General features: G+C 46.9%; 1 protein-coding gene across 3 annotated transcripts in view; it reads left to right on the top strand.

The window, feature by feature from the left end:
* The first annotated feature begins 1104 nt into the window (after window positions 1–1104).
* The window catches only part of WDR26 (WD repeat domain 26), a 39318-nt gene continuing 27699 nt past the window's right edge, over window positions 1105–12723 (top strand). Inside the window, exons 1-4 of one of the 3 annotated variants that reach the window (XM_028111518.2) lie at window positions 1105–1855; window positions 3686–3785; window positions 3887–3991; window positions 9315–9451. In XM_028111518.2, the coding sequence (XP_027967319.1) occupies window positions 1443–1855; window positions 3686–3785; window positions 3887–3991; window positions 9315–9451 (755 nt within the window). In that variant the 5' untranslated portion in view covers window positions 1105–1442. The remainder of the gene's footprint in view (window positions 1856–3685; window positions 3786–3886; window positions 3992–9314; window positions 9452–12723) is intronic. The other 2 variants (XM_028111516.2, XM_028111517.2) reach the window with 2 other exon arrangements.

Genomic DNA, 12723 nt, shown 5'->3' on the forward strand with positions numbered 1-12723 from the left:
TGAAAATGTCAGGCCTGGATCTCAAGCCGAGTCCCAACCCTGCTCGGGATGCACGTCCGGCAGAGGCGGCTGGCAGGGCCAGGGGCTGCCCCCGGGCAGGGCCTCGGGGTCCCGCACATCCCGCTCTCCCGCGGCAGCCCACCTCCCCTGGGGGGCGCGGGCTCCCTTCCGCCCACCGCCCCAGACCCCAGGGGGCGGCCCGGGCGCGTCGGCGGGGCGCCGCTCGGAAATTCGGGTTTCTCCACACTAAGACGCAGAGCCTGGTCACGCCGGTTTCGGTCCGGGTGACCGCTGGGTGAGCCGCCGGGGCCGCCCGCCCTGTGCCTCCACGTCCGGGTCTCGACGCCCCGCCGCGCCCGGCCCTCCTCGACCGCGACCCCGGCCCGCGCCGACTCCGACGCCCCCCGACCCTCTGACCCCCCCCGGCCCCGACCCCCTCGACCCCGACCTGGCCCGCGTCGACACCGACCCCCATTCCCCGGCCCCGACGCCCCGGACCGCCCCCCCCCCGACCCCCGCCGCGACCCCGGCCCGCGCCAACCTGCGCCGGGCCTGGGGCCGCCGCACTTACTCCTGCCAAGGCGGCCGTCGGGAAGGCCAGGGTCCGGGGGACCCGGGTCGGGGGGGACCGGGGCCGGGGTCGCGGCCGCCCGCCACCCGCCCCAAGGCCCGGCCGCCCGGCGCACGTGCCGGCTGACAGGCCCCCCATAGGTTCCATACCTGCCACCGGAAGTGAGTGAGGAGGGCAGTATAGGCATTTCCTGTGACGCGAGCGCCTGGACTCCATTAGGCAGCAGCTGGGGGAAGAATCAACACACCAGGGAGCGGAGCGCAGCCACCGAGCGCCGAGGCGGCCGCTGCCTCCGCCGCCGCCCGCCGCCGCCGCCGCCGCCAGCGCCGGGGCTTAGCCCCGCGGCGGGCCCCGCGCCCCCGCTGCCGCCCGCGGGGCCCCGGCGCGCCCCCCGCCGCCGCTCCGAGCCGCCCGGGGGGGGGAGGAAAGGCCCGGACCCTCCTGCTCCCCCTCCTCCTCTCCCTCCTCCCGCCCCTCCTCCCGCCCCGGCCCCGACCCCTCCCGCCCCCGGCCCCCTCGCCCCGACCCTCCCCCGGCCCCCGCCTCGCCCCGCCGGCTTCCCACCACGGCCTCTCTCGGCGAGGAAACTCTGGCCTCCGCTTCCTCCTCCTCCGACTCGGACGCCGGCGGAGCCTCCCCGCCCCCGCGGAAGAAACCCCGAGCCTCGGCGGCGGAGGGAGCAGGAGAGCCCGGGGCTTCGGCAGGCAGAGCAGGCCTCTCCCCTCCGTCCTCGTCGTCCTCGTCCTCGTCGTCGTCGTCGTCCTCCTCCTCCTCCTCCTCCTCCGTGGTGGTGGTGGTGGGACTGCCCCCGGCCGCTGCCCCCGCCGCCCCCCACCGAAGTAGCGGCCACAGCCTGGTCAGCGGCAGCATCATGCAGGCCAACGGGGCAGGAGGAGGAGGAGGAGGCGGCGGCGGCGGCGGCGGCGGAGGGGGCGGCGGGGGCCAGGGACAGACCCAGGAGCTGGCCTGCCTGTCGGCCCAGAACGGGGAGTCGTCCCCCTCGTCGTCGTCGTCCGCGGGGGACCTGGCCCACGCCAACGGGCTGCTGCCTTCCGCCCCCTCCGCCGCCAGCAACAATAGCAACAGCCTGAATGTCAATAACGGGGTCCCCGGCGGGGCCGCCGCCGCCGCCGCAGCCGCCGCCGCCGCAGCCTCGGCCGCCGCCGCCGCCTCCTCGGCCACCCCGGAGCTGGGCAGCAGCCTCAAGAAGAAGAAGCGGCTCTCCCAGTCCGACGAGGATGTCATTCGGCTCATAGGACAGCACTTGAATGGCTTAGGGCTCAAGTAAGTGCCCTTTCCAGGCCGCCGGTGTGGACGGACCGAGGCCCGGAGGCCGCGTGGGGGAGGGGGCCGGACGGAGCTCGGGCCGGGCGAGAGATCGTGCGCGGCCCGCGGGGCCCGGGCCCCGGGAGGACGGGGAGGAGCAGCTGACCTGCCGGGAAGGGGGAGACGGATGGGCCCGGCGGGGCGTGAGACGGAGACAGGCGGTGGCGGGCTCGGGGGGCGGGGGGGGGGGTGCAGGAAGCCGGTACCTTGCCCCCTGCCCGCACACCTTCGGAGCTGAATTGTCTGTCAATAAAGACAGATGCGGGAGTGTGTGTCTGCGTGGTGGGGGAGGGGTGCGTTCGAGCTGCTGGGAATAATGGACCTCGGAGGATTTGGTTTTCAAGTATATCTCAGAGGCATCTTTGTGGGACACCTCCCCACCCCCAACTATGACAGACAGCCCCGGCCAGCCACCAATCAGGAAAGACAATCGCCTACAAGTGTTCATGGGAACTGAGGGGCTGGCAGAATTTGGGAGCCACCGAGTGAAATACCCTGTTGGTGTCATGGAAAGGCCCTTGTGTATGCGCGAGAGGCCTGCCACTGACCCGGCCGAAGTCCCACTTGAATTCCAAGAAAAGGCCTCTGAAAAGGGGACCTCCGATCTGGGCAACCGTTCATTTTCAAATGCAACCCCAGTGGCCTTGTGCACCTAAAATAGGGTGAGCCCACCGATCCCTAGACACAAAGGAAAAGCGAGGGGGTGAAAGGTGGGGGGGGAGTGCCCTGCAGGCCCGATGGTGGGTGAAGCAGAGCCAGAATGAGACCAAGGTGGGGACATGCAGCAGTCTGCCTCCTGGCTTCAGAGCCTAGGCCAAAAGCAGCTCTTAGGGCTAGCCCAGGTGTAGTTTGGGATTTACAGATTTGTTCTCGGTGGAGGGGAGAGTGAGGGGAGCACTTTATAAAAGTGACCTAAGTATTTTGATTCTCTGGCAGATCGAGGCACTGGTTAGCTGAAAAATAAACAGCTGAATGAGAAAGCATTGAAACATAATCACAAGTAGGGAAAACTGATAAAGATTCTTAGGTACCAGAATATCTGATGAGACAAACTGCATTTGGTAGATCTTTTCAGCTCTCAAATAGATCTTTGAAAGATTTCACTTTGTTCCCTAAGGAGAAGGATTAGTATGAAAACAGATTTTGTAAATGCTAACAGAACATGTTACTGAGGCAAGAAGCAAGCTGACAGCAGCAGGAGGAAATAACTCGTGACTGTTTGGAACCTACACCATAGTAAATTTGCTATTTTTAGTATAGAGAGAAAGAGAGTGATTTTTGGTGCTGGATTTATTTTAATTTTAAAGATTGACCTAGTAGAATTTCTGTGCAAACATCGCGTCTGGATGTAAGGCCCTTCCCTGACCCAGGTCATCTCTCTTGCCTTGTCTGGAGCTAACAATTTCTGTCTTTTGAGACGTTGTAACGTGGTTAGTATCCTGGTTTTTATTTATTTAACCACTTGGTTACAACATGTTCTTGGAGATTTTATACTTCACTAAATTTCTGAGGCATTAAGTGGTAAAACTTGGAAGAACTTTTTTTGATTCTGGTTTCAAGAAGGCTTTTAACCTGACTAGATAAAACATCACGGTGGCCGTTTAAAAAATGCAAGTTTGTTGAACCAAGCACAGTTTAAAAAAAAAGAAAACAACTATTGATTTCTTTTTTCTCCATCATGAGGTTAGCTTGAAAACTTTTGCAACTGTTTTTATGGACATGAGTTGATTTAGAAGAGTGAATCCTACAAGTTGGCCAGGTCTTTTTTACACTGTATCTCTCCTGCAGCCAGACTGTTGATCTCCTCATGCAAGAGTCAGGATGTCGTTTAGAACATCCTTCTGCCACCAAATTCCGAAATCATGTCATGGAAGGAGACTGGGAGAAGGTAAAGTAGGGCATATAGAGCTGTGTGACTGCTGCTAAAATTATATATTGGAATGTGCATTTTGTGACATTTTTGTTTTTCTTTTATGCCAATTTTTGCAGGCAGAAAATGACCTGAATGAACTAAAGCCTTTAGTGCATTCTCCTCATGCTATTGTGGTAAGAGGCGCACTTGAAATCTCTCAAACGTTGTTGGGAATAATTGTGGTAAATACACTTTTGTTCTTAGTTTCACATTCATGCTTATTTTAGTAGGTTATTGATAATTCTAGGCTTCTGCCTCTTACAAAAGATAAGGCAAAAGAAAATAAATTTCATATAATTAAGTTTGTAAACTAGGATGAGTGTTGATGATGCTTTAAAGTTTTGCCTTTTTTAAAATCATGTTTAGTAAATGTGTTGTCTGAACCTACTTTATAAGTTAAGCTTCTAGAAATTAATTGAAAGATCTTCATGCTTTCAGTACTGTTAATAGCAGTTTTATATTTGTGTAATCAAAGATAAATTATGCTTTCACATTATTTATACTGAACGTTCTGGCAGAGGAAATGTATTTGGGTGTGTGTATCCTATAGCTTTAAGTAGCTGATATGTGAATTGTCCTGGTTTGGTTTTGTTTTTTTAATCTTTGGGAATTACAGTTAATTCAAAGCAATTCCTTTGGTGTGCTCACCATTTTCCACTCTTGCATTCCAGTTGTGTGCACTGACAGTGTCAAAGTGTGTATAATATGGATCGCTCTGGTGGAGGGTTTGTGTGCAGATTTGACCACTGGGCTGTGCTTATAGGCCGTATTTCCCCAACAAGATCAGTTCAGTAGTCTAACCTATTAGCTTCTTTCATAAATCTTGATGAATCTTTTCTGCTGATAGGCTTTAATTCTTTTGAAGATGTCGGTGAGGGAGAGGAGGGGGGATAAGTTTTTCTAAGTGCCTGCGATTGGAAACCATGAAGAATCAGCTGCTGGCTGCTGGCCTTTTAACTTCGAGCTGATTCATTTGTTGTCAAAAGCAGTTTCCTGTCTGGTGGGGGAGGGAAAGAAGGCCAATAGGAAGTCAAGTAGGGAAACCAGCTGTTTGTTAAATATTAGTAAATGACTACTGTTACCTTTTGATTTTTTTTTTTAATTGGGTCAAACATTAATCTTGCTGCCTTTGTAAACCTAATAGAGCCTCTTGTTCTTGTTTTTGGGGTTTTTGTGGCCAGGGGAATCTTAATTACAAAAGTTTTCAAATTGATAATATATAATCCTAGAGAACGGACTTCAGGCGAATTGAAGGTGCAAACAAGTATGAACAAATATGGATTAATGTAAATTGATGACTTAATATATATATATATTTTGCTTTCAGTAAATATTTTAAAACTAAAAATTTTACTTATTGTGGAATCAGATGATTGATAATAAATTAACTCATGGAATGATCAATTCCATGCTAAATATTAAAAAATGAAAACACAGAAGTTAAACACCTACATTTGAAAGGGTTATACATTTCGCAGCAACTAAATTTTTCCCAATCAGTGTGTTTGGGGTTTAAAAAAAAAGAACCTAAGTATATTTTAATTGGGCAGTTTCTCATAAATAAATAGCTCTGACAGAATGGAAAGCTGACCCTAAAATAAGTGTGTGAGTTTTGGGGGGATTGTTTGCCTTTTTTTTAAATCCTCACTTCAAATTCTCTTTGTAATTAGGTAGTAAAAATTAAATAGGGTCACTTCCTATTTTTTCTTAATTGTTCACAGAAATGTGGGGCTTCTGTGTTGGATTTAGATTATGACTACCTCACCTGAAACCTTCATTAGAAGCAACGTGTAAACTCGAGAGGTAGTTGTAGATAATGAGGAAGAGTCCTTTCTTTTTACAGCCTGTTCGGTCAATGGAACATTGCAGCATCTAATAAAAGATGAAGGTTAAATCTGGCTGAGCCTTGCACCATCAAACTGTTTAGGTATTTGTACAAAGAAAGGGGCTCTGGGCTTAAGATTCAGTTCAGCACTTTTTCCCCCTTCTAGTTTGTGTTCAGATTTACTCCTCTCCCCCACTCCATCTCCAGAAGAGAACCCAATCCCAGGGTAGCTGTGATAATATCATAGAAGACAACTGTTTGGGACTTTTTTTTTTTACATAATTATTTTAATTGTACACCCAGACACATTTGATGACTTAATCAAAACTAAAATTATATTTTACTTTTTAAGCCCAAACATTTTTATTGACCCAATTCACTCTCTGCTCTCTCCCATATTTCTTAATGGTTTCAAGTCAAATGATACCATGGATAGCAGAATTTGCTCTGGATTTTCTGGAAAGTGAGCTCCTGAATCAACATTTTTCAGTTTGGGGTCAAATGTGCTTTACCACCTTGGGAGTTTAGATGGGTAGTAGAGGCCAGTAACATGGGAAATTCCTCTGTGTAAAATTTGTATTTATTTTTTAGTATAATAGAAATGTGCTTAAGAAAAGTTTTGTTCAAATGCTAATTTCAGGACAAAAATTAACTACTGTTTTTTAAAGTTAAATAGGGCTTTGAAAGCCATGGTTTAAATATAATTCATTTCCCCTTTCCTCTGAGTCATGGTTTAATTGATCCAACTTGGTTATAACCTTATTGCAGAGTTAGTCAGAACCACTCCTGAGTTAGCTGGGAGCCTGCCCTGGATAGTCTGTCTAGCCTCGGACTTTTCCTTCGGTGGCAGTCAGGACAGTTAGGTGGGAGGAGAGGGTACAGTGGTCCCAATATTGGGTAGGATGGGAGGCGACAGCAAGACCTACCATGTGGAGCTGTCTTTCACAGTCCTAATGGGTAGTAAGAGACAGACAGGCACCCTGGGCCGAAAGACGCTGGGAAATTATCAGGGAACAGAAGTACTCTCACAGAGGTCTCATTAGGAGCTGGGAAGAGCTGTAAAGGTAGCAATTTGTTTTCTCAGCCTCTCTCTTTTTTTTCTTCATTTAAGAAGCTTGCGATCTTTAAAAAAAAAAAAAGTTCATAAGGGTCTGTCCCCACCTCAGCAAACTTTAGTTTTGCCTGATTTTTTAAAATTTACATAGTTAACATCATTTGTGAAAGGTGTTTATTTTCTTGAAATTGTGTTTACATTTTTGTGCTTTAAACTTTGGGAAGTGAAATGCACTTTTACTCTCCATCCTTATATGTCAAATACGAATGGAACTGATTTTTAGGAGAATAAACATACTGTCTTTCAACCGAATCTCTAGCTATGCTTGGCCAGCAGCCTGTCCATTGCCATGCGCACTACCAGGTTTGATACCCTGTTTGAGGGGATCCTTGGTCTTCGTCTGGATAAAATGGCCCCTAGCAAATTGTGCACTGCCTTCGTAGCATGCCCTGTATATCCAGAAATACGTGTTTGAATGGGCTTCCCTCACGTGTCCTGCCTCCCTCCTCTCCCGCCCTGCCCCTTCCCCTTAGAAAGACAGAAGCATGTTCCAGCAGGATCTTGGTGGGAAAATAAGGAGCAAACAGCACTTGGGGCACTGTCCCTACACACATTGGAATGGGGGCTGTGCCTAGGACCTCACGGTTGGCACCCCAAAGATAAATCGTGAAAAAGTAATTTTCTCCAAATTTCCGAATGCCAAGAAAATTGCGGAAATCAAGTACACATACTGGCCAGTTCCATGTGGCACCTAAATGAAAAAATAGTGCAACTAAACATGATTCTCGGGTTTGAATCAGAAACGCTATGTGAAATATAACTCTGACAGTGTCGGTAAACAGAAATATATAAACTCTACATTTCGTAAAGAGTGGAAGTTGTTTTCAGGAGATAAAATGGTGAGAATATCCAGGGTAACTTCAAATATATAAAATACTTTGATTTTTAAGTTGTTTTATTAAGTCTTTGGTTTTTGTCACCTGACGGACACCAGAGTATTTTTTTCTTTGACGTAATAAAGGGTAACTTTGGGCTCCACGTGCAGCACACTTTTCAGGGCATCTTGGTAACCGATCTGTTTCTGAGGCATTCGTTAGTCCAGCATGATGTGTAGAATTTGGTAGGTGTAGTTTCTCTAGAGTTACAGGAGCTCATCTGGATAGTTGGAAATTTTTTCTGTTCTTTAGTTACAGATTTAAGTTTAGATTACCACCAAACATACACAATGCATCTTACAAAAGAAGTGTTTAAATGTAGGCCTAACTTACCTGACGAGGTTTGTTTTGCTTACTTTCCTTAGAAACCATTTTTAGAGGCTTGTAAGGTAGGCCTTTCTTCTAAATACTCCCTACTAGAAAATCGTGCAGAGAAGTTCATGGTACTCTTAATTTCTTCAGAGGAAGAAATGATCTTTTCTCCACACCATTTTGGGACAGCAGAATATATATACTTAACGTTTTACTGAGGAAGAAAAAGCTATCGTTTGTTTTTTTCTTTTAAGTGGGTTTAAAATCTTGACCACTGTATTTCTTGGGGTCTCTAAATATGGCTGATATTTTCTGTCCGCTGACCTCCGTACCCGCCTCCGTCGGCTTGCTCCAGAGCCATGGGTAGCAGATAGGATGAAAGAGTCCCTCCAGGCAGTGGTCTTCTATTATAAAAAATTCTCAACTTGATACTCATAAGTATCTCTTTAGCAAAAAAAAAAAAAAAAAAAAAGCTGCTAAGACCATGATGATCACTTTCCAGTTAAAAGTACAATAATAGAGTAAAGGGACATTAAAAAGTATTAGAGCCAAACACGTTTCAGAGAAATAACTCAGTGCGAAAGTGCTTCACCATGAGCAGGAAGCGGTTTGTCCTTTTGGGGGAAACGAGCTGATCATAATTGTCCGTGTCCCATAGTTAAATGCATCAGCGATCAGGCTGTTAGCAGTACACACAGACAAATGCTCCTTTTGCAGACTTTGGAGTTCACCCTTCTGTCGTAGACCTCCTAGCAAGAGCGAGGCCATCAGGCTCACGCTTGCCCACTCTGCACATGGACCCCTAGGCCTTTTGCTGGACAACTCTCCTTGTTTCCATGAGCCTCGCCTGATGCTTTGTGACCTCTGCCCCAAGGCTCTAGTTCTGTTTGGCAGTTTGCTTAGTCCCTCCGACACGTTGTAGGTTTTAAATAATTCCTACATTAACCGGTTTTTCTGCCATCTTTTTAAAACTTGTGGCATCAAACCCTCTAATGCCCTATTATAAGAGTCAGTCTTTTAAAACCAGTTTAGAATACCTGGAATAGTTCTGAATTTTCATGCAAGAATAAAATTCTAGGTGAATGTTTTTAAGGGCAGAGTTCATTTTTTCCTCTGTTGATGCCTTGGTCGCTAATGGTCTTACCTAATTTGAGATTATTGGTTCAAAGCAGTTTTATGAAGGTGTGGAATTGAGCAAAGTGATCATTTAATCTACTGTGACTCTATTAAACCAAAATAGTTTTGAGTCATCCTAAAGCGTTGTAAGAAGTGATTTTCAGAGGGCATAGTAGAATGGTTTCTACTGTTCTGTTTAGGCACAAACGTTTTCTGACCCTCCCATCAACTTTTCCCCTCACTGCTCCTTTCTGTCCTGTCAGAGGATGAAGTTTTTGCTGCTGCAGCAGAAGTACCTGGAGTACCTGGAGGACGGCAAGGTCCTGGAGGCACTTCAAGTTCTGCGCTGCGAGTTGACGCCCCTGAAGTACAACACGGAGCGCATTCATGTCCTCAGCGGGTAAGGACGCGGGCTCCTGACGCTGGGGTGAGGGAGGGGCCGGCAGGGCCAGCACGGGTGCCACTCTTGCAAGATCGGAGTCGGGCTACGTCCCTGCACAGTATTGCTCTGGATACACTCATTCAAATGCGTTCATGCTACTCTTGTCCTGCTAGGAAGTGTTGCATATTAGAATAGATACGTAAGTGGGTGAAAGAAAAATATGTATCGCTATTTCATAGTCTCTCGTCAAAACCCTGTGGCGTAACCTTCTGTGCAGACAGCGGTGAACCTTCCATGGTGCCGCGTCAGGTGCTCTTCCTAACATGTGCTTGTCCCGCCCTGGGTCCTTGCTGAGCATTTCCTGTACACAGTCTCAATTGATCTTCACGTCTGTTCTTTCCATGTCAGGGGCCGAGGCCTCAGATCTGGGCCCCTCTTCTGTTCTCTGTCCACACACCCCACCAGGTCCCCTCGTTCTGTGCTGCACCCTCATAGACTGTCTCTCTGCTGGAGGCTCTCGTCTCAGGTCCCAGTGTATGTTTCTGACCGCCCCCTTAACGGTCTCCGTTTGGGTGTCTCAGAGGTGTATGTCCACAGCGAGCTTCTCAAACCCAGTTGTCGTCCCCCCCCAACCCCCCACCTGCTCCTCCCCTAGTTTTCCTGTCTCAATAAATGGTAAGACCTTTGTCCAAACAAAAAAAAACCTCATCCTTGCATTTCCCAAATCTTTTAACTCTGACATCTATTGGCCAAACTCTAAAACATCCCAGATTTGTCCATTTCTCTCCATCTCCACAAATCCTATCCTAGTGAATCCGTAAATGTGTCTCCTAGAATATTCGAGTGGACTCCTCGTGAGTCCCATTGCTTTCATTCTCACTCCCTTAATGATGCACATTTCACACAGCAGCCAGATAAATACATAAATATGTAAGTAAAACCATACGTTAAGCCATTTCTCTCCCTTTCTTAAAACTTCCCACTGGCTTTCTCTCACCCTTAAAATCCAGAATCTCCGCTCAAGCCTTTGGAGTCCTTGACCTTTTCCCGCCATCTTTTCCTTCCTTCATTTACTCTCCAGCAACATTAATGATTTTTCTGTTCTTAACTGGCTGAGCCACTCCCACTTCCCTTTATCTTAAATGCTCTTCCCTGAATCTTTCCATAGCTGGCTACTAGGTGCTCAGATCCCAGCCCAGAAGTCCTCTCCTAAAACCACCTAACAGGCATTCTCTTGTCACATCACTGGTTTTAATTTTTTCTTCATAGCATTTTTTATTATATGGTATGGCCCCAGCCTCTAGAACATCATTGACGCACAATCAGTTTTCAAATACAAGATGATGGCCAAATCGATGGACCCAAAGAGGTATAGGGTTCATTTTAGGGTTTTTGAGGAAAGGGAAATGAAACCTCGGAGAAGTGAAGTAACCAGTCGCCTGGTAAAAGCAGAGAGCCAGGATTCCAGGCCTGGTTTGACTGATGGCAGAGTCATCCATCCTCACCCGCTGCATCCTCGAGCAGCAGGCTGGGTGTTTTACTACTGTAGTTGACAGATTTCCTGCCTCTGTTTATCTCTTTGATAAGGAGTCTGATTTCTGTGTCACCTAAACACCATTCACATGATGAATATTTTCTTGCTCTGGTAGCAGAACATATAACTCAATCACATAGTTTGACTCCAAAACGAACTTCACCCAGTGTGTCCCTTGACGGTTTCCCATAAGGAAATGGCCCAAAGATGGCCAGATGCAGAGCTGGCATGAGGATACAGGGTTTTTTCCCCCACTGGTCCAACATCTTTTCAGTTACGCCACGCGGCTTCCCGTAAACAGACATTCTTTGGAACCCTTAAGGTGTAGTGTGTGTTTTCAAAAGGGGCAGAAGCAGTCATGGGTTTCTTTTGCAAAATTTAAAAAGTGAACAATTTTTCCATAAAATTATTGATAATAAATTTTACCCCAAAACTATTTTAGAAACCAGTAGTTTTGCAATACCCGGCTTCTTATATAAGGTATTTTAAATCAGGTTATTCATGCTATTAAAACAAAGTAAGCTCTCATCAGCTAAGACACCGTATACTAAATAAATAGCAAGAGAGCAGGTAGTTCTCTGCTCCTGGGTAAGAGGCAAGTAACTACTCAATGCTGAATGCGGTTTGCTTGGTGCAGTTGAGAAAAAGAAGGTGACACATCAACTGAGAGGTTTCCCATACTACTATTATCGTATATTAAGCTCCATTTGTATTACCAGGTAGTGGACCAAGTACTTCATATACTCTGTCTTAGTTAATCCTTACTTTCCTGTTTAAGACCCTTTTTACAAGTGAGAAGAACAGATCTGAGAACAGAGTACCAGACAAAGTAGCAGGAGACGTACTTGCCAGGTCTAATCTCCATGTCTGAATAATGCCTTCACTTCTTTTACTTTTAAAGCCAGTTCTTCTGAGAAGAGCCAGAACAAGGTCAGGGTCACACTTCCAGCAGGGGGCCTCATGTATTCTCCAGAATCCATGACTTTAGCGTTTATGCCTCCTTCGGCACATATAGTGAGTAATAAAACAGTTCCCAAAGTTTCTGCTTTGGGATCTCAATACCTTTCACAGGATGACCCAAGGATGATTATCCAATTATACCATTTCTTGAGTGACGTTTATGATAAACTCTTGAAGGTATGTTGTTTTTGTTTAATTAACTTAGTGTAAATATCTTTGAAGGGTTTTTTATTTTATTTGGGGTTTGGGGGGAGTTTTGTTTTACTACTGAGAAGCAATTCAATTAGCATAGTAGTTAAGAGCAAGTTTTGCAACTAAAAATGCCTGAGTTCATATCCCCTTTTTTGCCTCTTAACCCTAAGCCGGTTCCTTAACGCTGTCCGTGCCTTGGGTGGTTCATTTGTGAAATTAGAACGCCAATGCTCCCTTCACCCAGGATTGTGGTGCACGGTTCAGTCAGGTGGTACGTGTGGAGTGCTTGGGACCAAGCCTGGCACCCAGGAAGAGCCCCACACACAATGACGTATGATAATAACAGATGAGGGAGTATGTTCTACTAACGGATGATAAGATGTCATAACAGTAACATTATACATTTTGCTATTACCGTGGTATTACATTTTAGTAAATGTATGCAGGTGCCAGGTTGTATTAATGAATTGGGTCCACGGTAGAAATTTGTTCTTGATACGTATTTCTTAGTAAGAACTTCATATATATTTCTAAGTATGATCAACTTTTTTAATTATGAAAAATTATATTATTATTTTACCCAAAGAAAAGTGTTTGATATTTG

The sequence above is a fragment of the Eumetopias jubatus genome, unplaced genomic scaffold, assembly GCF_037043125.1.
Source record: "Eumetopias jubatus isolate StellerSeaLion01/CBP00866 unplaced genomic scaffold, mEumJub1_p1.0 scaffold_12, whole genome shotgun sequence".
Taxonomy (NCBI): Eukaryota; Metazoa; Chordata; class Mammalia; order Carnivora; family Otariidae; genus Eumetopias; species Eumetopias jubatus.